Source organism: Falco punctatus (assembly GCF_963210335.1).
Source record: "Falco punctatus genome assembly, chromosome: 1".
In the NCBI taxonomy this organism is placed as follows: domain Eukaryota; kingdom Metazoa; phylum Chordata; class Aves; order Falconiformes; family Falconidae; genus Falco; species Falco punctatus.
The window spans coordinates 53,441,548-53,469,083 of record NC_137580.1 but is presented as its reverse complement, the minus strand read 5'-3'; the positions used below and the strand labels follow the sequence as shown (position 1 = coordinate 53,469,083).

Genomic DNA, 27,536 nt, shown 5'->3' with positions numbered 1-27,536 from the left:
TTCTTTGCTAACCCCCTCGAGTCTTGCTTCTACCTGGGCTGGACCAGTATTGCTCCAGTTGTTCTAGATGAGGTCCAGCCAGAAGCATCCTGTGTGACATGACAGACAGTCAACACACATCCCCTGAAATATGTATACACGTACAAGTATATGTGTTCAGTGTTCAGTTTTGGTAGGATTTTATATATCATCTCTAAACGTTATTATGCCACTTAGACAAGCACAAAGACTGGCACTTGAGGAGGAAGATAGTACGTTTGAGATTACCCTGGCTTTGTGTGGGTGTTCAGTCTGATCTTAGAGAAGCTCTGAAGAAATCTCTGTTCTCAACAGAGTCAAATGTAACCTTTACCTGTAGGAAGTCCTGTTATGTCAGACATAGAAAACTTGATCACAGTCTTTATGACAAAGCTTTAGCTAACACGATATGTAAACTGAACTGCAGCTACAGAAGGTCTGTAGCATGAGGTCCAAAGCCTTGAATTTTCTTTGGGGCCCTGCAGGCTGGTTTGGGGAAGAGAAGAGATATAGCTTGTGCATGCTCATATTGGTTTCTGCAACTTGCTGGGATGGTCAGGGTGCCAAGCCTTTCCATGCAGGTTTAGGGAACTGCCACTGCCTGCAGGAAAAGGGAGTCATAGGGAATGGGTTGATGTTTCTGAGATGGAGCTAGGGTCCTCAGGATAGTTAGAGGTGGTAGAAATCATTCTGTATCACTACACTGCTATTCAAGAGCTTGTTTGAAATCTATGTATTTGGCTGGCATGCGGGTGGCTTTTGTCTAACCTCTTGTCTAGTGGTTGCAAATATAAGTTAAATAAGGCAGAAAAAAAGAATTAATGTATCAGGGACTCTGCAAGTTAGAAGAGTGTCATGGGGAACACTGACAGGTCCTAGATACAGTTCTCGGGGCTTATGCTGTTAAAGTCTGTACACAATACATGCTCACACTGCTGTTTTTCAAGGAGGACTAAAACATACACAGGTTTTTATCCCTTTTTGTCAAATGGTATCACTATAATGCTTCCTGCTACGCAGTGCTGCATTTATTGTGGAGTGCCTGTATGTAAAAGAAACCATCAGCACCAAGGAAGATGCATCAGCCAAACAGGGTTTTTTTCTCTGGGTTCTGGAAAAAGTTGTATTTGGTGAACAAATATTGATATGATCATTACTTCAAGATCTTCCATTTGACTTGAGAGCATAAAGCTTATGTTAGAATGTCTTTAAGATCCATAGTTGAGACTGCTTATTTTCTGCATGCAATCATGTTTTGCAAAAAGAGATGGTGAAAGCCTCATCTTTTCCTTTCAAGTTCTCCCTGTTAAAGTAGATGTTGAAGATTTGGCTTCATCTGTTGAAACTGTTATTGACAATACATTAAGGCCACACAACACTGGTAGTTTGCTCATGAATATCACAAAAACAGTAGAAGCACATTTTTAAACTAGTGGCTTCTCACACCACTGGGTTTCTTTTCTAAAACGGGATAATTTCTGATGAAAGGGATGTATATATACAGTTGCTAGGCAAGAGCTCACACCTGTACAAAGCAATGGACCTGTGCCCATAGTTATTGTCCAGGTGCCAGTAAATGCACCAGTCTGTGTATTTTTCTTAGTTACTACTATACTATTCTTCATAAACAAAAATACCTATGAATCCTGTATGTAAATCAATCAGCTATAATCTTCAACATCAACAGTGGTACAGTGTGATAGATACAATATGTTGCAAATCCAATTTCTTGATCACAGTTGACTGTCTTGAACAATGCTGTGAGTAGTAAGAAAACAAAGCATTTCTATTTCATAGTAATGCCATGGTACTTTAATGACAGTGAATATTGTTGCTGAGAATCCTGCTTAAAGAAATGACTTCATATAATTCCATCCTAGGATACATTTTTCAAGTTATAATTATCTAATCATGCATTCATTCAACATGAGCTTTGTCTTCACATGAAAAGATACAATACTATATGGTCTAAAATAAAACATGGAACTGCAACCATGTATTTTAGTTTTGCTTGCAATGCTAGAATACACACAGTCATCCTAGCTTTTGAGAGGAAGCACAAATTAAAAATGTGTGTTATTAAATGTATTTCATGTGAATAAATGTCAAAATGGCAGAGTTTCACCTCTTGACTATGCTAAAGAATTCATTTAATGTATTAAAATGAAACGATACAGATTACCTCAGAGAAAATATTAGTAGAGTATCAAATTCAGATTATTATTACCTGCTAACCTACAGAGGCTGTCTAAAAATGAAGGTTTCCATTTTCTTTTTTTTCTACTTCAACCCACCATCCATCCTGCTCACTTTTAGAAATCATACAGTTTGAGAAAGCTATACTGGGGTGGCAGATAGAGCCCTCACATGCCTATGGGTGACCTAGTAATGCAGAGCTGTTAAATCAAGAGGGCAGATCTTAGGAGCAACACTGCGCATTACAACCTCTGCATCACACAGCCCAGTGCCGTGACTGCAGGCATACTGCAGGGTGAGAGCACACCAAAGGTACAGCCCTGTTTACAAGCCCTTCACACTACTTTGCTAATAAAAATTACAGTTAGATAGAAAGGAAGAAGAAAATATAGATCACCCCATGCCATAGTAACGAAATTTCCTACAGCAGTGTGTTTTTTCAAGGATAAGCAGAATCTGAAATCTGCTGTGCTTTTTAAAGACAAGGAGAAAGAGCTAAGGCATCTGCATACATACAGTAAGTAGCTAATTTGGGAGTCCTTTTCCCTACCTGTATCTGGGAAAGACAAATATAAGTGTTCACAGTAGAAGCCCCATTTTGGAAGCTTTTTCCACCAGAAAGGAAGTATGTCACAACACTGTCTTATGGACGCTGAACACACACACGAGATGTGAAGAGGCTAAAGAAAATAGTTTGATTAATAAAGAAGCATACTGAGTTTAGCCATCCCCTTCATGACCGCAAATCCCGTTCAAACCATTAGATAAGGGCACAAATAGTTAAATAATAGCACTTACTGAAGCCTCAGGTGCTCAGCTTGCTCAAGGGTGATACAGGGGAAACTAAATAGCTAACAGCCATTTATGCCTTCCTCCTGATCTACTTACTGAAATGTTTTTCCCCACTAATAAAGACAGTTAGGCATGATTTTCCATGCACCTGCTTTGGGGACTTGCACAGCTCTGTAACCAGTTCAGCTACACAGGGGAAGGCTGTAAGAAACTTCAGTTGCATTGTTTAAAGTTTTAAAGCATTCATTGGGGTTAGGTGAGATCAGATCTCATCCTAAGAGAGAACAAGACCAGACAATGGTTGCTAAAAAATATGAGTATTCAGGAAGAATAGACTTCTTCCTTACAAAGAGGAAACGATAGAGTCAGAAACGTTTTCTGCTGGCAAAAATGCACCACATATGCAAAACTGGAAGATGCCTAGGGGAAAAGACAAAGTTGATATCAGTGTGAGTGGCATCTTGGGGAAAACCCCAGCTGACAGAAGGAGGCTGCATAGAGGGAAGAGTGCTGGGAACTACTAGACGACTGACTGGCACATATGTGGTTTCTGGTGATTAAAATAAGCCATTTAAAAACAGACCTGCTTGAAAAGCAAAAAAGTAAATGACATTATACTGGATGGAACAGCTACCAGATGGTCCATTTACCAGCAGCTACTAGATTTTGGTTTTGTTTTTTTAAATACACACATGCACTCACACGAGCAAACGCTCATGGGCCAAACTGGACTGTAAAAGCCATCTGGCACTGCCTGTGTAAGTTTACTACACTGCGAAACCTCATTCTCTCTGACATTATTTGTGGTTAGAGGACTAATTCCAGTTTCAGCCAGGCGACTAGGCTGCAATCTGGAGCACAAGAATCAGAGGGCATGGAAACAAAGCAGGGAGCCATAGGGTGGATTCTCAGCTGTGAAGAGACAACTTCCAAGAGGAAAATGAACTTCACTTTCTGTTATTACCATGAGTAAAGGGATGGTGAAAACAAAATTCCCCTCATCCTTTGATGATAAATCAAGACCTGTAAAAGCCTCCCCCCACTCTTTACACATGGCAGAGTTCCACAATCCTTTTCCAACTAGGATATTCTTTTTTTTTTACAGTCACCCACTGCTTTCTTCTGTCTTCAACTCCTGCCCATTAGGACATCACAGCATTTGATAAGTTCCTATTCTCCGTTCACTCATCTACTCCTAGTTCAATTCTACCTCCCTGCTCTGGCACATTAAGAGGGTTGTGATCATCTCCAGGTGTATCCTAAAAATGAATGAGAAGCATCTGCCACCAGGCACAAATGGCATTTGATATGTCATCACAGAGCATTTATATAATATACTTATAGCACTCGTCATATTAACATCTCCTGTACATCTTTTTCTTAATTTTTAAGGAAGGTGCTTAACAATGTGTATTCCTAAAGGATTTCATTCTGGTAGTAACTGGGCATTACTTTTCTAAAACAATTGAAGCATTTTAAAAAAAGTTGAACACTTACCTATCATTGTACTAGAGACAATGCCCTTGCCCTGGTGTCAAATCTGGGAAGTGACCCAATACAGTCAGTTCAGTTTCATTAAATACTCTCCTTGATTGCAATGCAGGATTGGTTTTTTTTGGTGTAAAGGAAAAAGAAACAAATACAAACAACAATTTTCAGATCTATAAACATGCATTAATAATCAGTATAGAGATAGTTTTCTAGCATATTAAAAGCTACATCTGCATCATATATGTTAAGTACCTATTTTCTTGCTGTTCGCTGTTGCTGAACCAAAGTCCACGGCCCAAAATGAGGCTTAACACATGGTACAAACATAGTCCAAAGTAAATGCCTGGCCCATGTTTACCTTACAGTCCCTGAAATTCTCTGGTAAAGTTTTGATCTGTGTGAACATGAACTAACTCTGATCTACGGAGCAACTCAAAAAAGCTTAAAGCACTGCAATCAACGTCTGGGCTACTAACATTGCCATGTAGCCCACTTGCAAGGGCAGTGAGGTTCAGGTTTATTGAATTTATCTATATAGGCTTGCCCTTGCTGCACCTTAACAAAGAAAATTCAAGTCACTTAAATTGTGGCTGAGAGCATTTACACAGGGACTGGATGTGGTTCAGTTTGTTTTCAATATTCTCAGATGGCAATTCAGAACTCTGGATTAGGAGGTTATAAAATTTACGAGTCTTCAATATAACAAGAAAAGCACTTGTGAAAGAGATAGTGGAAGCTGCAAGCTCCTCTCTGTAAGGCTGCTAACACTTTGTAACAAATTCAGCCCAAAATGTTCCTAGGAGAGTAGCAAGTCAGGGAAAATGTTATAAAGGGCCAATTATCGCTATATAACCCATTCTAAAATTAATTCAAGTAACAGATAAAACCCAGAAATGCTCTGGTCACCAAAGATGCCACCTGCAATGCTTCTTAGCCATTTTCCACACAGAAACACTCAGGAAAAGTTAATCAAGTAAACTAACGTGAAAGCTAGGATAGCTCACTGGGATTTTCATAATCTCTATTCCTCCCTCTCCCATCTTAAATGCATTGTTTTCATGCTCGAAATCATCTGTTGAGGAGGCTGATCCACAGAGCTTCAGCCCAGTTCTCTCCAGAGGTCAGGGACAATGGCTCAGACCCATCTCTGATTATTGGCTCTATATATTAGAATTTAGATATTGGCTATGTATTTTAGACTAACTTTTACTAGTAGAAAAATCAGTATTTTGATGATAGTCATTTGATTGGTTATAATCAGTCTGTCAGAGTTTCATTTTATGGTAGTGGAAACAGTAAGCTTCTGTTATGATAATTTTGTGGAATTCACAAAGATCCATCCCCCAAGGACTTGTGTTTCTCTCCACTGAATGTTAGAGCAGACCTCTGAACTCTACAGGACAACCCAAAAACCCACAAAGCTTTCACGTGTACTTACAATTAATTTGATGGAAAATAGCTCTTCAAAACTTCCTGCTGTAGGACTAGAGGATGACAAATGTATTCCTTTGCCTTAATCCCCAAGAAGCTGTATACAAAAACATTCATGAGTCAGACCAGAATTTCTCAGCCCTTTCCCAGCCCCATTGCAAACAAAAAAATAGGCTGGAGGTCTCACTTCTTCTACTTGTAATAACCATGCTACTTAAAAACAGTGGCACTAAAAAAATACACTTTGTATTGGATTTGGTGTATTTTAATTATTTCATTTGGACCCAGATGGAAAATGCAACTTTGCTGATGGTACTGTTGCATATAGCTGATCACACTAACTAACAGATATTCCTTCAGATTTTTAAGTTTTGGACAAAACTAACAATTGGGGTGCATTGCTAGACACAAATCATTGTTAAGCCCTACCAAAAGATGAGATCTGTGAGGCTTTTCCCAAGGAGGACATAATCAGATGTGCCGTGGCACTGCATGCTCTGTTCCTGCGCTCCTGGAATCCCAGGTTACTCAATATGTCACCTCCTATTTATAACCAAGTGTTCCCACTAAAAGAAAATATATACATCTGCAGTTACTCCCAGCCTTCTGCAGGCACCAGCCTTGCCTTTTCTGCTTGCAGTTACAGGGCATTTTCTGGATGCAGAAGAAAGGGTTAAAAGAAAAACAGCCTAATCTCTGCTCACACATTGTCACCTTCCCCAAAATAGCTGCAGAATCTGAGCATAGTATGCCATTTTCCTCCCTGACAGGTTAATCCGTTTATTATTCATCCATTTAATGAAAATACTGTGTCTCCATGCTAAGAACAAAACAAAACCTTCAACAACACTGGTTCTCTTTAAATCATATTCATAATCTTGCACAATTTGATTTGTCTTTGAATTCAGCTTTATTTTTTAACTATAAGTTAGAAGCAGGAAACCTATTTCTTCAGATTTTGCATTGTTGCCTCTAGCCACATTTATGGAATGTTTTCTGGGTTTTCCAAAATTATCAGCATTTCATTACCTGCTTCTGCAACAGCCATGTATCAACTGTGAAAAGGTCACCCAAAAGTTAATGAACCTCATGCTTAGCCAAACTGCTCTTCTCCTGTGGGACAGACATTTTCATGAAACTCTGCAAGGCTCATCTTGCAGAGTTTCCTGAACATGCACCAAAAAAAGAATAGTTAGTCAGTCGTGGAGCAAATCTGTCCCCTTCGCACAGGCAACTGGCTCTGTTAAGCTTTCTGCAAAAACATGGGGCTTGAGTTCTCAATGGCATTGTTTCTAAAGAAAAACTACAGCAGTGTTTTGAACCAGTCACAGAAGTATTACAACCATGTAGCTACACAGAACAATCATATTCTTTTCCAGGCTTTAATTCTTCTAAAGGATTCCCTGTCTCCACTGGAAGCACCTCTTTGGATGTATCATATACATATTTTTCACAGATTCATCGTATTAGAAGACTGGATTCATGATCCATTTAGCTACTGTGCCTAGATCTTTCTTTTCCTCATGGTAACTACCTTGCAGAAGAAATAGGTAATATTGAATTTTGAACTACTGAATTTCATCCCACTCCTCTTATTCCAGTCCTCATTTCCATATTATAGCCCAGCCTTTTTCTATGAGCAATGCCTCCCAACTCCAGCCAGCCAGCACGCTCCCCCTATGCTTCAAAGAAAGTATTGGTGAAGGTATGAAATAGGAAAAGCACCATGAACAATATCTGATTCTCTCTCTGATACCTCCTTTCCCAGCACTGACGAACGTTGCCATGTTCTCTGCCTTCCAGTTCCCTTAGGCAGCCTCTGCTCCAGAAGCTTTCATTTTAAGTGACATCAGAGAACTCCAGTAGAATCTATTCTTCATGAGCCTGTTTTATTATACCCCATTTTGCCTTTCTTAGGTCTGAATATCAGAGACAAATCTGTGGCCATTTATTGCACATTTAATTGGAGCTCACAACATCCTGAAACACCTTTGTGGAAGCTGACACTGTCTCAAAAGTGAAACACTGCTGTTGGATTTTGAATCTCATCTACTACTTTGACAGAATAACTGCATGAAGAAATTGCTGGAAAAAGATGACTGGATGATTATTGTCACTTTATTTAATTTTTTGAGGGAATGTTCTTGCACCACGGAGTGCATTCAAAAGGAAAATATATTTTTAAAAATCTAAAAACAATTTTAAAAATGCTGTAAAAGACAAGGGCAGTTGTTTTGGAGTTGTTCTGCTTTGCATTACAGGCAAATCGCAAATGGGATGTTTTGTCTTTCTACTTTTAGAGGAAATGATTACAGCATTAATATCTGTAGGCGAACTAGAAATAGAGCAAGACTTCAGTTTAAGGGATGTTAATTCAACTGAATGCAAACTCTGCTAGACACTGTGGTGTCTGGATTTCATTCACTGATAACCAGAGCTGCTAGCTCAAGTGAACTGTGATTTCCACCTACATCAGCTGCTCAGTTCAAACAATGCCATTCCCAAAAGAAAGATACTATGTTTTTTAATGCTTTCAGTACATGATTAGGAGCTGGTGTTTCCCAACTAGATGAGGTTATGGAATTTAATAAAATGCATGTTCTGATAAAAAGCCAGATTAACTATAAGGGAAAATTTTAATAGAACTATTTTTTTTTTTTTTTTTTTGGGGGGGGGGGAACCCAAGAGGTTTGTAGAAGCTGTAGAAACATCTGATAACCACTAGAAAAAGAGTAGGCAACCTCAAAATACCTAAGGGTCAAAAGATCTGTGGTGTGCCTCCTTGGTCCAGAGATGTTAACCTTGTCTCTTTTATGTCCCATAAGTGCCCTTCCCAGGTAGCTATTGGTGATTCTTAGCCCTGAGAAAAAGATCTATCTTCTTATTTTTCTTTTTATATGCCCTGCTTTCACCCTAATACAAAACAAGAAAGGAATTTGGGGTCAGAAAACAGTTCCTTCTCCAGCTGCATTACCAAATCCTGATCTCAGCCCTCATGGAGGCCTCCCTGGGGCTTCAGCCAGGGTCAACTTTTCCATGGTTTCCCCAACAGTAATATGAGATAACAGCTCATACAACTACTGAAGGTTAACTGACACATGCCTTGGAAATGAAGAGTACTTGCAGAGGTGTAACTCCTAGGGCCAGGACTTGTAGAGGCGCAACAAGGCTTGACTAGGTTCAAGCCTTGAGACACTGCAGCAGTCCATGTGCACTACCATAACCACTCCGGCTGGAAGAGACCTCCAGACAGCTCCAGTCCAACCTCCTTATCAAAGCCGGGTCGGCTGTGAGATCAGACCAGGTCACTCAGGCATTTATCTAGTTAGGTCTTGAAAACCTATGAGGATGGAGACTGCAGAACCTCTCCAGCCAAACTGTGCATAGTAAAACATCTGTTGTTCAAGTGCTGCCTCAGAACAGCAGTTTTTCCAGTCCTAAATGTCCCCACTGTCTTTAAGTCAGCAATCATTCCTACTTATCTGTCTTGACTGAAGTCATCCAAGCACCTGGAACCGTTACGTAAGGGACAATATCAAAATGGAAAGGCAATTCCCAGCACAGCTATGAGGAGTCAGGGACAACACAATGCCCAGTGTGTCTGCAAGCTGCCAGCAGCTAACGCCATGCTCTTATTTCACCCTAAACCTGGGTGACTCCACTCCAGCATGAAACCTCCAGCTGCCCGCCTGCGGTGAAAGCAGGCAGCACTTCCTAAGCCGTCAGTGGATGCTCGGGTATCATCACAAGTAGCACAGAATTACACCCGGCTGTAGGTGGAACAATGAGGCAGGTAATAAACAAAGTATACGTTAAAAATAGCAACTCTCTTTGAGAAGTAATGTAATGACCTGCACTTTTTTTTTTAAAAATCTGTTACTGTAACTACACAAACTCCACAAAACCATCACTGAGCTTCTTTAACTAAACAAGTGTTTCATACCCTGCTTTCCACCAACAGACATAATGAATTTGTGCAGGTTCATTTGTTCTGGTGGACTGCATGCCCTTAGTATAACTATTCAGCTTAGCTGTAACTTAACTTAATTTCCTAACAACCTTCATCAAATTTCTCAAGATGTCAGAATACAGACCATATTTAAATGACAGATTCTAAGTATTAATAGTCCAGAGCAAATGGCAGTTAAACAATGAAAAACTTACTTTTTTCTTGCCAGTGCCAACAGATAAGTAATCAATAAGGTATTTTAGCTTGCTTGTGTGCCTTGGACAGCAAGGCTAAACCTGTTCTGAAAAGACTTACATATGTCTCTCCCAATTTCAAAGAGAAATTCAAAGCTTGGGCAAAAAAATCAGTATTCATTCATTCTCATATGAAACCATGCACTGCTGTACATTTTGGTATGCAAAAGAGGTCTCAGAATGGGGCAGGGAGAGGGGATGTCAATACTGCAATAGCCTTAGACAGAGCTACTTTGCAACCCTGGCACTTACACAGCAGAGAGCTCAAGGACTTGCTGACCTTGGGTATGTTATTGTCCAATTGTTCCACAAGGAAAGGACATTAAATTGCTTGGACCTAATAAACAATGCAAGCACTTAACAACAGGCATGGAAATATCTGTATTTTTTTCTCATTCCATCGTCTGTTTACAAGATTAATTTGAAATATTATTGTGACATGAAGTCCAAATGCTAGAACATACAAGTATGTAAGGTCTGAGTACTGGCACATTAGTTAATGTCTATGGTTCACAGTAAAAGATACGATACACACAACTCAATTTATATGCCTCAGTTTTGAGTTGTGGAGATTCTGTCTGTAATTGAGAGCTGCGGATGGGAAAGGAACAACTATGACTCGTAAAGCAATAGGCTTTCTAAGTTCTGCTTTTAAAAATACTCTGATGACTAAGTAAGCGTTTAAATGTTAAGAGAGATTTGGAATGAGATCTCGCCTAGCTCCCAGTCAGAATACCCGGTGCAAAGTAGAAACAGCTAATTGAATAGTTTGCGTTGTGCAGGCAGAACTTTTCCGAAGTTCAGACAAAAGTAGAGATTGCCACCTGCTGACCACGCGGAGGGTAGCAACGGGGACGGGAAACCAGCGCTTGCAGCGACATCCAGGTCCTGCCGAAATTAAGGGAATTTTGCCGCTGATTTCAGCACAGCCCGCATTCCACCCTTGCTCTTAATCTGCCCCACCAGCCAAACCAAAACGTGTACTCATAAAACCCTAAAACTGTCCACTTTATCTGACAGGAAAACAGCTGATAGGACAAGAAGCATATTCAGCCTGCAGGTCTCTGGTTCTGTCAGCTTCAGCTGATGAGCTCATGTTGTCATAGAGTCATAGCATTATGGTGTCATAAAACCATAGAATGGTTTGGGTTGGAAGAGACCTTAAAGATCACCTAGTTCCACCACCCCTGCCATGGGCAGGGACACCTTCCACCAGACCAGGTTGCTCAAAGCCCCATCCAGCCTGGCCTTGAACACCGCCAGGGATGGGGCACCCACAGCTTCTCTGGCCAACCTGCTCCAGCGTCTCACCACCCTCACAGTAAAGAATGTCTTCTTTATGTCCAATGTAAACCTACCCTCTTTCAGTTTAAAACCATCACCCCTTGTCCTGTCACTACAAACTTTGGCAAAAAGTCTTTCTCTCTCTTTCTTATAAGCCCCCTTTATATATTGAAATGCTGTAATAAGGTCTCTCCAGAGCCTCTCTTCTCCAGGCTGAACCCCAGCTCTCTAAGCCTGTCTTCATAGCAGAGGTGCTCCAGCCCTCTGACCATTTCCATTGCGCTTCTCTGGACCTCTCTTGTACTGGGGACCCCAGAGCTGGATGCTGTCAAGAGACCAGGTGGGGTCTCTTGAAAGTGAAGTAGAGGGGGAGAACCAACTCTCTTGACCAGCTGGCCACGCTTCTTTTCATGCAGCCCAGGATACAGTTGACTTTCTGGGCTGCAAGCACACATTTCTGGCATGTGTCCAATTTTTCATCTACCAGTTGATCAGGTGAAAGAGGATATCTGATCAGTGGGATTCTGCAGCAGTGTGAGGGCCCCACATGAGATGGCTGCTGGAGGCAAGAGGCAGCACTGGACCGCAGTCAGGGACACGTTGCTGCTCTGTCTTGGACAAGTGTGGAGGCTCCTCACCACACCAGAAAGAGGGCTGCCCACACACTTGGCATGGCTGTAGCTACCAGGAAATGCAAGGCCTGGACTGCACTGCATTTCCCAGTGAATAGAGGGAAAGAGAGAAGAGAGGGGAACCCGCTTTGTGCTCTAAGAGGGGCTGCAGCTTGTCACCCCTCACGAGCTACCAGAGAATGAATGCACATAGAATAGGGACCTTGTAAATGCCTCAGCCACAGAAGAACCTTCAAATCAGTGCTCACACCTTATTAAACACCAAAGCTAATCACTTCTGGAAATCAGACTATATCTGAGCAGTGCCTCTTTACCAGGGAGACCAGGCATCATTGTGTTATGCTGATAATTCCTTTTCATACTGACAAGAGAGAATAAATAATCAAGGAAATATCTGCTGTGGTTTCGTTCTGAAACACAAGTCTACTTCAACAAGACATGCACTGCATGCACTACTAGAGACATGTAAAAATATAAACCCTAAAATATAAATTTCAGCATGCTCTTTTTTTTTTTTTTTTCCAGATTGTGGAGATTTATTATTTATTCAGGGTTAAACTGAAGGCAAAACATCACAATCTTCCACAAAACAGAAAATCCAGCCTGATGTGCGCAGAGGTAATTGCAGGAGGCCACTTGGACACAGGACCAGGGCCATGTGAGTTTGCCTGGCTCTTAGCACACAGCCAAAGCCACACAAAGAAAGTTAGAGCACATCTGGAGAGAGATTGCTTTTGTATGGTCCCAAAAGACCTTGTGTGGACTTGTACAATGTCATTAGCACCTAACCTCTGTATTAAAACATGCTGCAAGAATTATGCCAAACTCCTAACTGTCCTAAGGAGTCCCTCCCTTTCTCCCATATCTCAGCCATATGTTCCTACCTCTGTGCCTGCAGCACAACGCAGTTTTTCCTGGTGCAGATCCATACTGCAAACTGATTCAATGAACAGATCCAAACTTCTTTTCTGCAGAGGGGTAAGATTTTTTTAACCTGGCTGTCATGGTTTAACCCCAGCTGGCAACTAAGTACCACCCAGCTGCTTGCTTGCTTACTTCCCCAACTTACTCCCAATGGGATGGGGAGGAGAATCAGGAAAAAAGGTAGAACTTGAGGGTTGAGATAAGACCAATTTAACAATCGAAATAAAATAAAGTTTAAAATAATAATAATAGTAATAATAATGATTATGATAATGATAATGACAAGGAGAGAGAAGGGGAGAGGAATAAAATCCAAAGGGAAGGGAAAAAAAGCATCTGATGCACAATCCAGTTGCTCATCACCCGCTGAGCAATGCCTAGCCGGTCCCCAAGCAGCAATCGGCAGACCTTTTGGCCAGTTTGGGACAGCTGTCCCAGCTGTGTCCCCTCCCAACTTCTTGTGCCCATCCGGGCCTCTCACTGGCGGGGCCTGAGGAACTGAAAAGTCCTTGACTTAGTATAAATTATCCTCATACTAAGTCCAAAACACAGCACTGCACCAGTCACTGAGAAATAAAAATAACTCTGTCCCAGCCCAAACCAGGACAGCGGCTAAGTTCAGTGCTTTGGCCTACACCGAAGACCCACTAGCAGTTCTGTGGTGGCAGGTGCAACAGTGATGCAAATGTACGAACAAGCAATCTCAGTTGGCAGGAACTCTGAATTCCTCAAGTCAGCTTCAGTGCCAAAGTCAGAACACCATGGAACTACAGAATCAAAAAGTTGTGGCTGGTGTACAATAATCTGGAGCAACAGCATCAGATTTGACCTACACTTCAATTAGGAATCCACCAATGTAGAGACTACTAACAAATTCTTTCAGCAAAATGCTTTTTGACTGCATAAAAAGTCAATTGGATTGAGTTCATATCAGTTAAATTAAAATACAAATCTCAAATCTAAAGGGAAGCAAACCAGGCATTGCAATGTTGTGAGGTTCACACACGTGGCAGGACCCCTCTTGATCCCCTGCCAAAGGCCCTGGGAGTCTGGGAGGTCCCTGCTGGCTGGAAGCTAGCCAGAGTTATTCCAGTTTACAAGCAGGGTGTGAGGGAAGACCCAGGGAGCTACGCACCTGTTAGTCTAACCTCAGCTCCTGGGAAAATGATGGAGAAGATGGTGCTGGGTCCTGTTGAAAGGCATGTAAAGAACAACACAATTTTCAGGACTGGTCAACACGGGTTTCACAAGGGGAAAAGTCTTGTTTAACTCATTTGATATTCTGTAGGATAAGGTCACCCGACTCGTGGGTGAAGGGAAGTCTGTTGATGTTGTTTTTCTGGATTCCAGTAAGGTGTCCCTCACAGCATCCTTCTGGACAGGTTGTCCAGCTGTGGGATGAGCAGGTGAGGAACCAGTTGAAGGGCAGAGCTCAAAGGGTTGTAGTGAATGGGGGTACATCTGGCTGGTGATCGGTCATCAGCGGTGTTCCTCGGGGTTCGATTTGAGGGCCGGTCCTGTTCCGTACATGCTTGTCTCAGAATTGTCATTTTGTGGCAAGTGGCATACAAATCCCAAACTGGCTATTATGTGTGGGTTTGACGAGGGCCCAAAAATTCTGCCCGCTTCAGAGAGTGTCCAGCCAAAATGCGTAAGTCACACACCACTGCACAAACAGAGCACTTTGCTGCAGAGGTGAATGTGGGGCTGAGGAAGGCTGGATAAGCTCTGTGGATTACTGCCTGCCTTTTGTTAACAGGGAATGTGGGAACGCTTTCCTCAACAACCAATTTAAGCTTTCTGGCTTCAGGAGGGATTGTGCCCCTTTATATAAATTCTAGAGAGCTTCTTCCTAAACCTAAAGGAATTAGGTTTAAATATACTTAGCTGTTGAGTTACACAAGTGTCCCCAAGGGAAAACTTGACACAGCATCTTGGAGAAGACATAAGGAGAAAACCAAAAGGGAACTGTCATCCTGGGAAATAAAGTGATGACCATTGTTACAGACCAGAAGAAATGGAACTATATGGTTGTTGTTTGGAAAATTAAAATATTAGTTTAAAAAAAAAATACATCAGATATAAGTCTATATGTAGGCAGAAGAAATAAATAGACTTATAATAAATAGACATGTAAATACTGCAGTACAGACAGCAGTATATCTGAACTGTTTAGAGATTGTAACTTTATGTCAAACTGAGGGTTAAATGAGAAAACACAAGGAAATAAACAATTGCAAAGTTTTAATGAGTTTTGCAGTCTAAAAAACATGAAAGATCGCTGGAGATTTAACAACAAACAAAGGCAAGATAGAAAAGGAAATCAGGTGCATGTTAGTGGAGATAAGAGCAGCATGCAGTCAAAGAGCACATACTTAACGAAAATTTTCACTTCATTATATTGAAACCTTGAAGAGAAACTAGGCTCTTTTAGACTATCACAATATGAAGCCTAAAAGTAAAATTGTGCTTTGAGACTTTAAATAGATCATGTCTCCCTGGCAATTTTAATTAGCATGCTTCTGTTTATACAAATGAGTCTGCGGGGAGCTGGTTTGAAGAACGGAAGAATAAGCCTGGATGAGTATATGGAGTAATTTTAGTATCCATAACTTAAGTTTCCTTTGTCTGCCCATGAGCAAAAGGATCAAAAAAAAGTATAAAATTAATATTTTAAAATTATCCAAATTCCCTGCTCATTTATTGCACTATTTACATTTTCCTAGCTTGCTCATATGCTAGTGCAAATAGCCATCCCAAATAGTGTTGCAATTACACAGAGCAGTATTTCAATAAAATGTAATTGTGAGAAGCAAATTCTAACTGCAATTAAATTGGAGTTTTAAGAGATACAGAGGGGAGAGAAAGAGAAAAGAGAGAGAAAGGGGGAGGGAGGGAGGGATCTTCAAAATTCTCAGTCAGAAGGCTCTCTCTCTGCCATTTAGTGACAGGGAGAGAATTTGAGAATAGTTCTATAGAGGAATCAGACATGGACATAGACATACACCATTTACTCTGAGTGGTTTAGTATCAGAAAAGTAATCTATAATAAACATCCTAGGAGAATCTAGAAATACTTTCACCTGCCCCAGAGATTTGGAGTACTTGTCTAATAAATTATTTTAATCCGTCCTTCAGGCAAAGTGACAAATTTGGTATATGGCAACTCTGTCCTTCCCTCCTCTGCTATACATAAGGTAAAATCCCACTGATTTACGTGCAGTACTCTACCACTACAATTAATGGAACTGGCAGGAAAAGTCAAGGCATAATTTAGTGCTTTAGATGTTTTTTGGGAATGGTAGATTTCACAGACTTTCACTATTACCAGCCTTTATTGAGTTGTGAAAGTTCATGTATTTTTCTCCTGACTCCCTTCCTTTCTTGAGATATTTTATTACAGGCTTGTAAAGAAAGTTCTGTTATGCTGTATAGAATTTTAGTTTGTGGGGAATGTGTGTACATCATATTTTTTATAAGCTTGTCTCTTCAGACTCTTTTCAACACACAGTAAATCACAAATTTGGCTGAAACAAGCAAGTACAGAAGGATACTTTAAATGAACAAAAATTTTCCAAATCTTGCCGTGGAGATCTTTGTCTTATTTTTTAAATCAAGCTGATTTTAACAATCACCCAGTAATCAAAGCTGAAAAAAATACCTCCCAAGCTCATGCCAGGAAAGACACACAGACCAGGCAGGATACTAAGAATGTTCTACTTGTACAAATAGACAGAGGGTGGCACAATCTAACAGACCAGCTTGGAGGCAGGACTTCGTAGCACCAGTCCAGAGAAACTCCTTTCCCCTTTAGCACTCTCAACAGCTAAACAGCTTCATGGCCTCCCTCCTTTTTACTTTAGAAAGCAAGAAAAAGGATGCTAAAGTATCCTTGTCCAATGTGGGCAATTATTCATTCTGTCTCAGTGGAGGCAGAGTGGGAAGCTGGTGCTTTTTTTATTAATGGACAGAGGTAGATACAATCAGACTCTCTTTTCTCACAAGAGGAATCAAATAGTCCTGGGAAAGAACTTCAGACTGGAGAGTCAAAGAAACAAATTTCCATCTATACTCAACGTTCAGACTGAGAAAACCTTAACCACTTTAGAGCATTTCCTTTGATGCCAGCAGCCCTGGCAGGACTGGAATATTTTGTTATCAGTGATAAACACTGTAAAACATCCCACCGCATGTGTCACTTGAGGGCAGCAGAGCAGCCTAAGGTCCAAGGAGAGTTGTCCTCGTTTCTGAGGTGCAGTGCCCCAGCTACCAGCCTCTGAACCCGACACATGTTTTCAGCAGGCCAAAAGACACCTTGCCCCTCTGCAGCATACAGAAGCATTTCCTTCTCTCTACAAAACCATCTACTGGCACTAGCTGGAAACACTGGTGGCAAAAGACAAAGAGATGGAGAGTGGGTTCTTACCAAAGAGTCCTTAGGACAGAGGAGCAAGTAGAGTTCAGGCTGCAGAGGAGAAAGCAGAGGATTACTAGCATACAGTTTGTATTTCAATTCATTGTCTAAGTCTTTCATTGTTTTTTTAAACCTGCCTTTCTTGAAGTTTGAAGTGCTAAGACATTTTGGAGAACCTTTGAGCAAGCAGGTACTTCAGATGATCAGGTTTCCTTTCAGTGATCCACTGTCACATAACAACATACAGGAGAGAGGCATTGCCCAAAATTTTCCAGCACCTTACTGATAGAAGAGAAAAATATGCTTTTTCAGTCAGTGTATAGTGAAAAAGAATTAGAACTGCCTTTATGTAAAGCATACCATACAGCTGGTTAAAATTTGCCTGCGGCAAATGGAGATAACTTTAAGACATTTCTAACTATAAAATAAATCTGCCGAAGTGCAACACCACTCTCTTAAGAATTAATTTTACAAAACAAACTGTGTGACATTAACAAAGCCAGTCAGGTGATGATCATTAACACACAGCAATAAAGACCACAGGGTAAAATAAAAAAGGACACGTTCATGATACCTGAGACTATGTCTGCAGAAGAGGCTGCGGGCAAAGCAGTCTTGCCCTCTGTGCTCAGAAGGGGCTGCAGACCAGCCAGCTGGATCCAGCAGCTCTTACAGCAGAACTGTGCTTCAGCCACCCATCCTCCTTCCAGCCAGCATATTCTTAAAACAGGAGAAAAAGGCTCTTGCAAAGTTGTTTTCCTCCTTTACAGCCTCAATGGCTCCTTTTTACTGAACACAGAAAATGTTCTTTTTTTTTTTGACTAATCCTACTGCTGGAAAAAACATGATACTTCTCCTTTTCAGGAAGATTTCAAACCTTGCTGGAGCAAATATAAAAGCTAAAAAACACCAATACATTCAGATGTCTTACTCTTCCACAGATTCATAAGAATAAATTTTTAAAATGCTCTCTTCCTAATGCAGAATGGAGCTTGGAATGCTTGAACGTTTGGGGTTAGCATGGATAATACTGATACTTTTCCCTGACTTCCTATTTCCCCCCTGGTTAAAAAACTGAAAAAGAAAACCTTGCATTCTCACACTCTCCAGTGTGAGTGAGCAGGCGTACTAGCCCAGGATTGTTTCCCCTTGTCTGACTCCCACATCAGTTCCTATTCAGAGAGCAGCTAGTCTCTGAATATATTCAGAGCTGGTTATCTCCATATACAATATATCCTAGCGGATCCAGAGTTCTGTTCTTTTTTTTCCCCAGGAAACAACTATTTCGCTATTTATCAGTCTTTCTCCAACCCCTGCCCCATAACTTTTGAGACAGTTGGCCAATTTTATTTAAATCTGGCAGGAAAGCACAAATCTTAAAGGCATTACATTCCTATCATCTCTGTGCAAATCAATAGGTGGGGAGGAAAGATTTTGAGCAAGCATTATTATTTCTGCTGTTTCACGGAACATTTTTTTTCTGCCATGTTTCACCTTCTTCAGAATGAGTCCCGAGGGCTGCCCTTGGCCTTGAAGTGCAATAGTTTGGGGTACTCCTCTGGACAGGCAGAAAATCTCCAGTTTGGGGTACTCCTCTGGATAGGCAGAAAATCTCCAGGCTCCTGTTCAGCCATACCACATGAATTCACAGTGGAACCAGACTCAGGTGGGCAACACTCTCCTCCTCTCTCCCTGCTCAATGGACAGCCAGGCAAGGATGCCAGCCATGCTGCTGGGGTATCCCATGGGATCTGCAGCAGACTAGGAATGGGGCAACAACCTTGACTGCACTTGACCCACAGCTTTGATTTGCAGCCAGACCCAGCAGGGTGGTGTTTTACCTGCCCTCCCCTCACAGCAGCCCTTTCTCTGCACATTCCCACCTTACCGATGACTTCCAATAGTCCTCTTAATTGCCCAGCTGTACAGGGAAACAGGCACTGAAAGTAGGTCAACAGCAACAACATGACCCACCTCGTTCACTCCCTCCACCCCACCTTTCCTAAAGGAATGCTGTTGAAGGTGACTCATCATTCCTTTTCCTCTGAACATGTGGCACCCCCAACACAAAAGAACAAGTCAAAAGTCCAAATGATTTTTTTTTCTTTTTTAATTTTTATCTTCCTAAACAACATTTTCAAAATTTACCATGGAAATTACTATTTTTGTATTAGATACAATAACCTTTTTACTTGAGGTTTACAACCAAAGTTACAAAAATGATGGCATGAGCAATTTTGAGCACCCTATTATTTAGCAGCAAAGCCCTGCTTTGATCCATCTCCCTGCTGACTTCAATGGAACTACACTAGGTATAAATTAAAGCAAAACTCAGTCCATCAGCTCTACTTTAGGCTTCATGCATCCTATTTAAGCAATGCCTCCACCTTGATTTCACCTTGCTGTAGTCAGCAAAGAATGCTGATATAAAAGGTGTCGTGCTTTCGGGTATCCACTCACTCTTTCACATTTAAGCTGTACCATTTTACCTTACCATTAAAATTACACTTAGGAAAAAAAGTGAAAGAGTGTAGAAAGAGTGTATAATCTCTTGTGCTCTCTCTGGAGAACAAGCCTCCATTAAGTTTTTCTGTCTCCCTTTACACAAATAGCAAAACCATGTATTTTCCAGTCAAAAACAAACAGCAAAGTAAAAACTCTATTAAAGAGAATACAGTCACTCATTCTAACAATTTTCATCTGAATGGAGAAATAAAGTGGTATTTCTCCAGCAGACAGGAATGCACATTTCAAAAAAATAAAAAAAAAATAAAATTTAAAAAAAGATATGCCGAAATGATCAAGCACATTAACGGGAATTAGATGTCCAATCCCTTAGATGCCAATAACAATCCCAACCATGTTGCATCAATTAGCCACTGATTGCTTGCAAAGAGGTAAAAAGCTTTAGTCTTTCTCTCCCTTCCCTCATTGCCACGGAAGAGTGCAGCACAAAGAGCTGTACCACGAGTCACACCCATGGCCACACAGATGAGCCTTCTTTCCACCAGCAGGTCAAGGCTCTGTCTGCCCTTAACAATTTCTTTCTGGTTACAGAAAGAAAAAAAAAAAATCAAGTAAGCCTGTGTATTAAAGCTATTTCTGACAGCAATCTTTTTTTGCCCTCAAATGCCATTCGCTAAGCATGCTCTACTCATCTTCTCACAAAACTCAGGGAACCAGGAACTCGTTCCTTGGCCTTGGCAGAGACATAAAATGAGAAAAAAGGGAAAAGAGGTGTAGCTGTACCTTCAAAATAACATACTTTAAAAGCATCATCTGCAAACCAGGTGTCACACTGAAGTTCTGAAACTGGAAAAAATAATCCTAACCTTTCAGATAAAGTTACACTCAGAAGTTTAAATGTAAATGGCTTTTACACGGGAAAGCTAGATAAATAAAGATAAGTTCATTTACCTGCACATTAATGAAAAATTATTAGAAGATGTGGTTTGTCAAAATGTTACTTAGAAGACTTTACAAATTTTTTTCAAACTTTAACCAATCCTCCCAGCAAATACAACCAGTAGTATTTCCCACTGAACACAAAAACCTTAGCATTTTAAAGAGCACGTCAGTCCATCTGTTTGACTAGCCGCTTTAAGGAGCCACCATGTGCTTTCTCCATCAAACTAAATTGTCACTGACAACAATCACCCTGCTCAGCTCCAGTGGGAGAACCAGGACCCCTCAGCAGTTTTAGTTTTGCTCAAAGCATCCCTTTAGAAGTGACTGAAAAGTTCTAGAGGTGTCACACAAAGTCATGACAGGCTAGTTTAAATAAAAGCTCTCCTTTCATCACTTTAAAACGTGTTATCTAGTCACTGGTTTCACTTCCGCCAAGTCTTTTGCTTGTCAAAGGCCTGCCTGTGGAAAACACTTAGGACAGGCTGCATGCCACTGAATGAAAAACACATTTGCGGTTCCATGGATAATACACATAAACCACCAAATTTCACCTTTTATATAGGGCCTACTTGCCAGTGCAAATAGGAAAAAGATACATATGTATATACCTCCTTGAACAAACAAAAACACTACTAACACCTGAAAAGAAACATGGTTGCAAAGCCAGGAAGAGCTCTTCAAGCATGCTTTATTTTTATCCAAATGTTCTTTATTTACCAAAACAAAGATGACAAAATCATATTCTCCAGTCTTGGAAGTCCAAGAGCATTTCACCCATTGCAACTATTGCCATGTAAGGATACGGACATCACTCAGATCACATCACAGCTGAAGGTATAGTCCATGTCTAGGCTACATTTTAATCTTGCAACTAGAGCATTTCATGCCGCAGCCTAGCTGAAGCCACATTTGCTGTTATTGACAAAGCATAAAATCTCAGCGATGCTGGCAACATTTTTCGGCTGTTTCAAACCAGGGGGGACTAGATTGTCATTACTGGTGCTGCTCCTAGGCATAGTAATTTTGGCTTTTTTTGAAAAAATCCAGTATCAGAAGCATCAGAAAATCTGAGACTTTCTTTAGAAATAATCATTAAATATACCCTTTATGTACAGAGAGAAGCAAATGTGAACTATGCATCAGGAGATGTACATTTATACAACAAACCAATTCATCACCAATTATTCTGGATTTTATCGTGCCACAATAAACAACACATAAGCTACACATCAGAAGAAAACAAGCCTCAGAGAATGGAACAACAGTGGTTAACACAGATGGTGCAACGCACAGACATGGTACCACATATGTGGAGGAAGAAGTGAGCAATTGATCTGGGGCAGATCTCCAGCTAGGTGCTGGGCAGTGTTAGAGCTTTTAATTATCCAAGAATCTGCTTGGGCATTTCAGTCATTCCCGGTGAAGTGTCTTCATTTTTCCTAGAAAACTTGAATTGCTTCTAAACAGCTCCCCTTTCCATGTACCCTCATTTGTAAAAGACTACAGATTTAAGAGGAACATCACCCTTGTAAGCTCAACACTGCCAGCAGCACTTCATCTTTAGAGGCTGCAGAACCTTGCGATAGAGTTCATCATAGAGGGAGGGCATCTCTTATCCAAATCAAACTTGTTCAGATCGGAACTTCACTCTTGCACAAAGTGAAGGATTTTTTCCTTCTTTTTACCTCCTTAATCCAGTTGTCACCTGGATTTCAGATACTTCATAAATTTAGATTCATCGCCAGCATATACTGCATAAACAAAGTTTTTGAGATGGAGGAAAAAATTGCACAAATAAAGCATTTCACTGGGGGGAAAAAAAAAAACAAAAAAACCCCCACCAAACCCAGAAAACATCAGCTAACCTGTCAAGTTCTGTTACCACTTTTACCAGCTATGGTATAAACTGACTTGAAGAAAATTTAATTTTATTAACACTCATTAAATCAGTTGGTGATGTTGGCCAGTCTGAATTTGATGCTTGTGGCAGGCATTCACAGAATAAAATTGCTGCAACACTGTCTAAAAATGAGCTATTGCAGGTGCTTTATTCTGACTTAGACTACTACCTGTAACTATTCCCAAATTCAATATATTATTTTATTGCTATTTAGAGGCAGATTTCCTGCTTTAGAGGTGGCATAATTATTCTATTTATGTCCCCAATTACTCAACCATAACCTGAGACAAAAAGACATTAATCTGAAATCACAAGCTGCGTGGCTTGCTGCCATAACATCAACGGCTGAAACTGCTCTGTCCAGCCTCACAGTCCTGCATCTGATTCAGGAGACCAAAAGCAAGCCTAGAGCGAGAAAGAGAACGATATATTCTCCCAGCCCACAGCAGCACACAGTGCAGGTACACTATGAGCCAGGAGCACTTTCCCTGAATTTTGCGACTTGTCCTACTTTCATGTACTTGTCCAGTCTCCTCTTGCAGCCATATTCTTGTTCCCACAATATCATATGCACCTCCTTTTTCTTTGTCTCATATCTTAGTATTTCTCCAGCACTTTAAATGTTGCCTGAACTTCAAGAACTGTAGCTGGAATTAGGAAATATGTGTTATCTACTTTATTAAGTAAGAAGATATTAAAAACTTTGCTGAGACTTTTCACATTAAATAGATGTCAAAAATATTCATTTTTTATATCCTGAAACCTACAGCCCCTGCGGTGGGTATTTACACACTGGTAATGACTACACTTATGTTTACATTCTTTTTCAGGGAAACAGTCTCATTTTAAAATAAACAGCAACATGATTTATTTTTTTTAAACAGAAACATTTTGCTGAAAATTCCACGTAAAGTAAAATGCAATACAGTCAGAACCCAGAGTATGAAATGAAGATTCTCATACTGTGATTAGGGATCACAGATGTTAACACTAGAAATATTCCAGATTATGTTAGAAAAAGTATAATTCAGTGTACAGAAAATCTGCAATGCAAGACACTATATGTAATTCAACTGTTTACATAAGTGAAAACTGAGGAATGAGGTGAATATGGAAAAAGCAGAAAGTTTAGCAGAGGTACTCAGGACTGTCCGGAAAAATAATTGTTCCAAGCATAAGGGAAGCTATGAAGTATGTGCAAATTCAAGTGATAACAGCAGTACAGGTTAGGACATTTAACTGGGACTATGACAGCAAACAAGGAGAGGAGTCCTCGACTCACCACGACAAAATACTAAAAAAAAGAAATCCTTTGTATTCACTCCAGACTGTTTCTGTTAATTATCTGACAAGCCTTTTTCAATCTGTTATCTCACAAATAACATTTTACTAGCATTGGGTATCAGGCATCACTAAGTGAGTACATCAAATGACTGTAACAACTACAGTAAACTGCAAAGATAAATACTGAGTACAAAATAAACAACTGTAAGTACTGAATAGCTCTGGAACAACTGAAACAATTACACTTGAAAATGTAAGTTCATCTGTGAGCTCACTGAAAACAGCAAGATGGCTTAACATTTAGTCACGCATTCATAATTCTTTGTATAGTTATACTATAGAACAACCAATAAATAATGTAACTTTACTAGCACACAAGGCTTCATGTAACCGTATCTCAGCTCGTATAAGACTGCAAAGCATCCTTAAAACAAACAGAGAACACAAAGGGCTGGTTTTGGTTTAATTCAAATTCATTGTTTTGTTTATTTTCAGGATGCTTCCAGTTTCCTTTACAGGCCCCAGACAACAAAAAAGCCATTTTCAGCCAGCACTTAGGATAAATATATTTTACTTGATAAATAAGATATCCAACAAGCATGCAACACTCAGTAAATTGGATGAAACATGGGATAGTATGTAATTCAGAGCACAGAACAACCTTGTACATTCAGCTGCTAAATCAATTGGGGTACAGACTGCTTGTTGCAATAGCTTCAGACCCCTGGGCATAACTGATCCCTGATAGCCCTTAAATTCCCAAATCCCATTAACAGATTCCTGCCCCCTAGTATGCATCTTTCACAGTCCATTCATTAACATAGTCTGAGACAAAGGCCACAGATATTCCAGGTTGTCCATGACATATTGTATGTTTAATGGTATACTGTCCTGTGAGGCAGGTATCTTGCTCACACTGTTAAAATAAAGCGTAATTTTTTTTCTCATTTTTCTGTACCACACCTGATTGGGAGGAGGGAGGAGGAACCAAAATGGACATCTATCCACACCCCGCCACTTCCCGCCCCCCCCCCCCCCAAAAAAAAAAAAAAAAAGGAAGTTGCAGTGCCTTTTCCTAACAAAAAATTTTGAAAATGGTAATTTCCCAGTAAAGTCTGCAATTTTTGTTCACTGTCACAGTAAGTCACACACTATTTCTAAAATTAGCAGGTGCATTTACTAAAATGATACCCTTCGCTTCTGCCCTTTCTTGCTTACTGCTACATGATCTTTAGTCAGCAGTAAAGGAACTTTTCTTCAATGAGAAGAGATGTAAAAGTCAGTATATCACACGTTTGGATATACCAGTAGGGGCTGTACCAAGCTCCAAGCTGCAGATTCCCCATCCCTCTTGAATTTCATGCTTTAATCCTTTCAGGCATCTGTGTAGAAAATATGAAACTACAGAGAAGTTAGATTTTAATTACTCCAGTATCCAGAGATAAAAATCTCACAATACTTTTAAATACTTGTCAGATTTGTTTCCTTCTGTAGAATTTTAAATAGTCTAGGAGTACTTAGTTTACAATAGGAAAACTACAGTCAGGCTTTACACTTCTAACCTGCTTCTAAGTCTGCAATAACAATCCTGACACTCTTGCCTTTACAGTCAAACTGATTTTTAACACTTTTTGCAGAGGGAAATTCCTAATATTTGTAGTTGGACAAGATCTCCACTCATTATGCCACAACATGTGTGTAACCAAAACACTGTTACTCCCAAGTCCCTTTTCTTTTCTGTAAGCCAGTCATTCTTTCTCTTGAGTGTATTTTTATATGTCCTTTCATCCTTACCCATGCTGGGTAGGACAGGAGCTCAGCCACCTATGCAAGACACTGGAAAGCCAAACCACACCCAGTAAGACAGTACTATCCCTCAGTCACTGTCCCACGTATAATGAAATTAACTTCCCTATTTCCAGTTTTTTACTGCTTCCGGGTTCCTGTTTTAGTCGTAACAGGTCAGCCTGCAAATTGCCAGGCTGCACTGAATTCGGCTTCAGACTGTGAAAACAGAAGACACTCAAGGAGGGAGGAGTGGTTAGTGTCACTGACAAGACTTCAGGACGGCACATTAAACGGTTGTGACTATAACCCTGAGAGAAAAACTAAAGAAGGCATGACAAAGCAAGTGGCAAACGAGTCAGCCTGAAAACATTTGCATTAGAAAAGGACGTGGGAACGCGCTGAAAGCCAAAGGAAACATGCTTCAACCCAAGTATGTTAAATGTCACCTCCCCAGGTGCCTCACCCAGGCCACTCGCGGCCCCGGGCAGGCTGAGGCAAGGCCCAGGTCCCCACACACAGGCCCGAGCCGCCCGCGGTCCTCGGGGGGGCGGCAGCGGCGCCCCCTGACGCAGAGGAGGGAGGGCCCGGGGCGGGCGAAGAGGAAGCGTCCGTGAGCCGCCACTCACAACTCCCGGGCGCCCTGAGGGGAGGCCGCCCGTCCCTCGCCGCCCGGCTCCCGTACAGCCCGCCGGCATCGCCGCCCCGGGAGCCGCCCGGCCGGCCGCCCCGGCGACTAGCAGCCCGCAGCCCCGGCCCGACATCCCGCCCGCCGCCACGGACGGCCGCAGGCCCCGGCCCCGCCCCGCGCCTCAGGGAGGAAGCGCGCGGCGCTGCCCCCACCATGATGGCGGCCAGCGCAGGAAGGGGCGGGCCGCGGGGCGGGGCTGTGGGGGCACGGCCGGGGAGCGCGGCAGCGGCGCGGCGCCGGGCGGCGGGCGGCGGGGGTGGCGGGCGACCCCGCGCTGCCCGCAGCGCCCAGCCGCGCCCGCGCCGCGCGGGGGGCTACCGGCAAGGCGGGTGGGGGCCGAGGGCCCCCCGCGGCCGCCCCCCTACCCCCCGCCCCCCGCTGTCGCCGCCGCCGCCGCCGCGGGATCGGGGCCCCACTGGAGCGGGCCGCGAGCGGCTCCGCCCCCCTTCGTCCCCTTAAAGGGCCCGCGGCTGCTGCTCGCGGCTCCGCCAGTGCTCGCCCCGCGCCGATGGCGCCGCTCTCGGCGGCGGCGTCCCTGCTTCCCTTCTCGTCTCCCGGCGCTTCCTCCCTCCGTTCCCTTTCGCTTCCGGGGTCAGTGCTGCCGCGGCCGCTGCTCGGTAACAAGCCCCGTCCTGGGGTTCGGCCGGGAGAGCCGGTAGCCGTGCCCTGCGCAGGCCGCGCCGTCCCGCCGCCCCCATGGCCAGCAACCCCCAGCCGCCACCGCCACCGCCCCCTCAGCAGCCGCCGCCGCTGCCGGGGGGCGGCGCGGCCGAGCCCGAGCTGGTTTCCATGATCGTCAACCACCTCAAGAGCCAGGGGCTCTTCGACCAGTTCCGCCGCGACTGCCTGGCCGACGTGGACACCAAGGTGGGGGCGGGCGGGCGCCGGTGGCTCTCCCCAGTCCCGGCACGTCAGTGGCAGGCCGGGAGCGGCGGGGCCGGACCCGGGGGTGGCGGCGGGTTGTGGGGCGCTGCGCCCCGCTCTCGGGGGTGGCGAGCAGCCGCCTGGGCCCACGCGGGGCTGCGGCTCGGCCCGCGGCCCCGGGGCTCTTTGCAGCGACCCCGGGGCAGGGCTGGAGCCTCA

The 27,536-nt window shown here is 42.4% G+C and overlaps 1 protein-coding gene across 7 annotated transcripts in view; it reads left to right on the top strand.

Moving 5' to 3' along the window:
* Nucleotides 1-24,890: 24,890 nt before the first annotated feature.
* BOD1L1 (biorientation of chromosomes in cell division 1 like 1) overlaps nt 24,891-27,536 on the top strand; it is a 39,736-nt gene continuing 37,090 nt past the window's right edge. For 4 of the 7 annotated variants that reach the window (XR_013929067.1, XR_013929068.1, XM_080393109.1 and 1 more), the window contains exon 1: nt 26,860-27,320. Coding sequence is in view for 2 of the 7 variants with exons in the window: in XM_080393109.1 (XP_080249235.1) it covers nt 27,150-27,320 (171 nt within the window). In the remaining 5 variants the exon portion in view is untranslated. Of the gene's footprint in view, nt 26,196-26,851; nt 27,321-27,536 lie in introns of those variants that run through there. The other 3 variants (XR_013929069.1, XR_013929070.1, XM_080393110.1) reach the window with 2 other exon arrangements.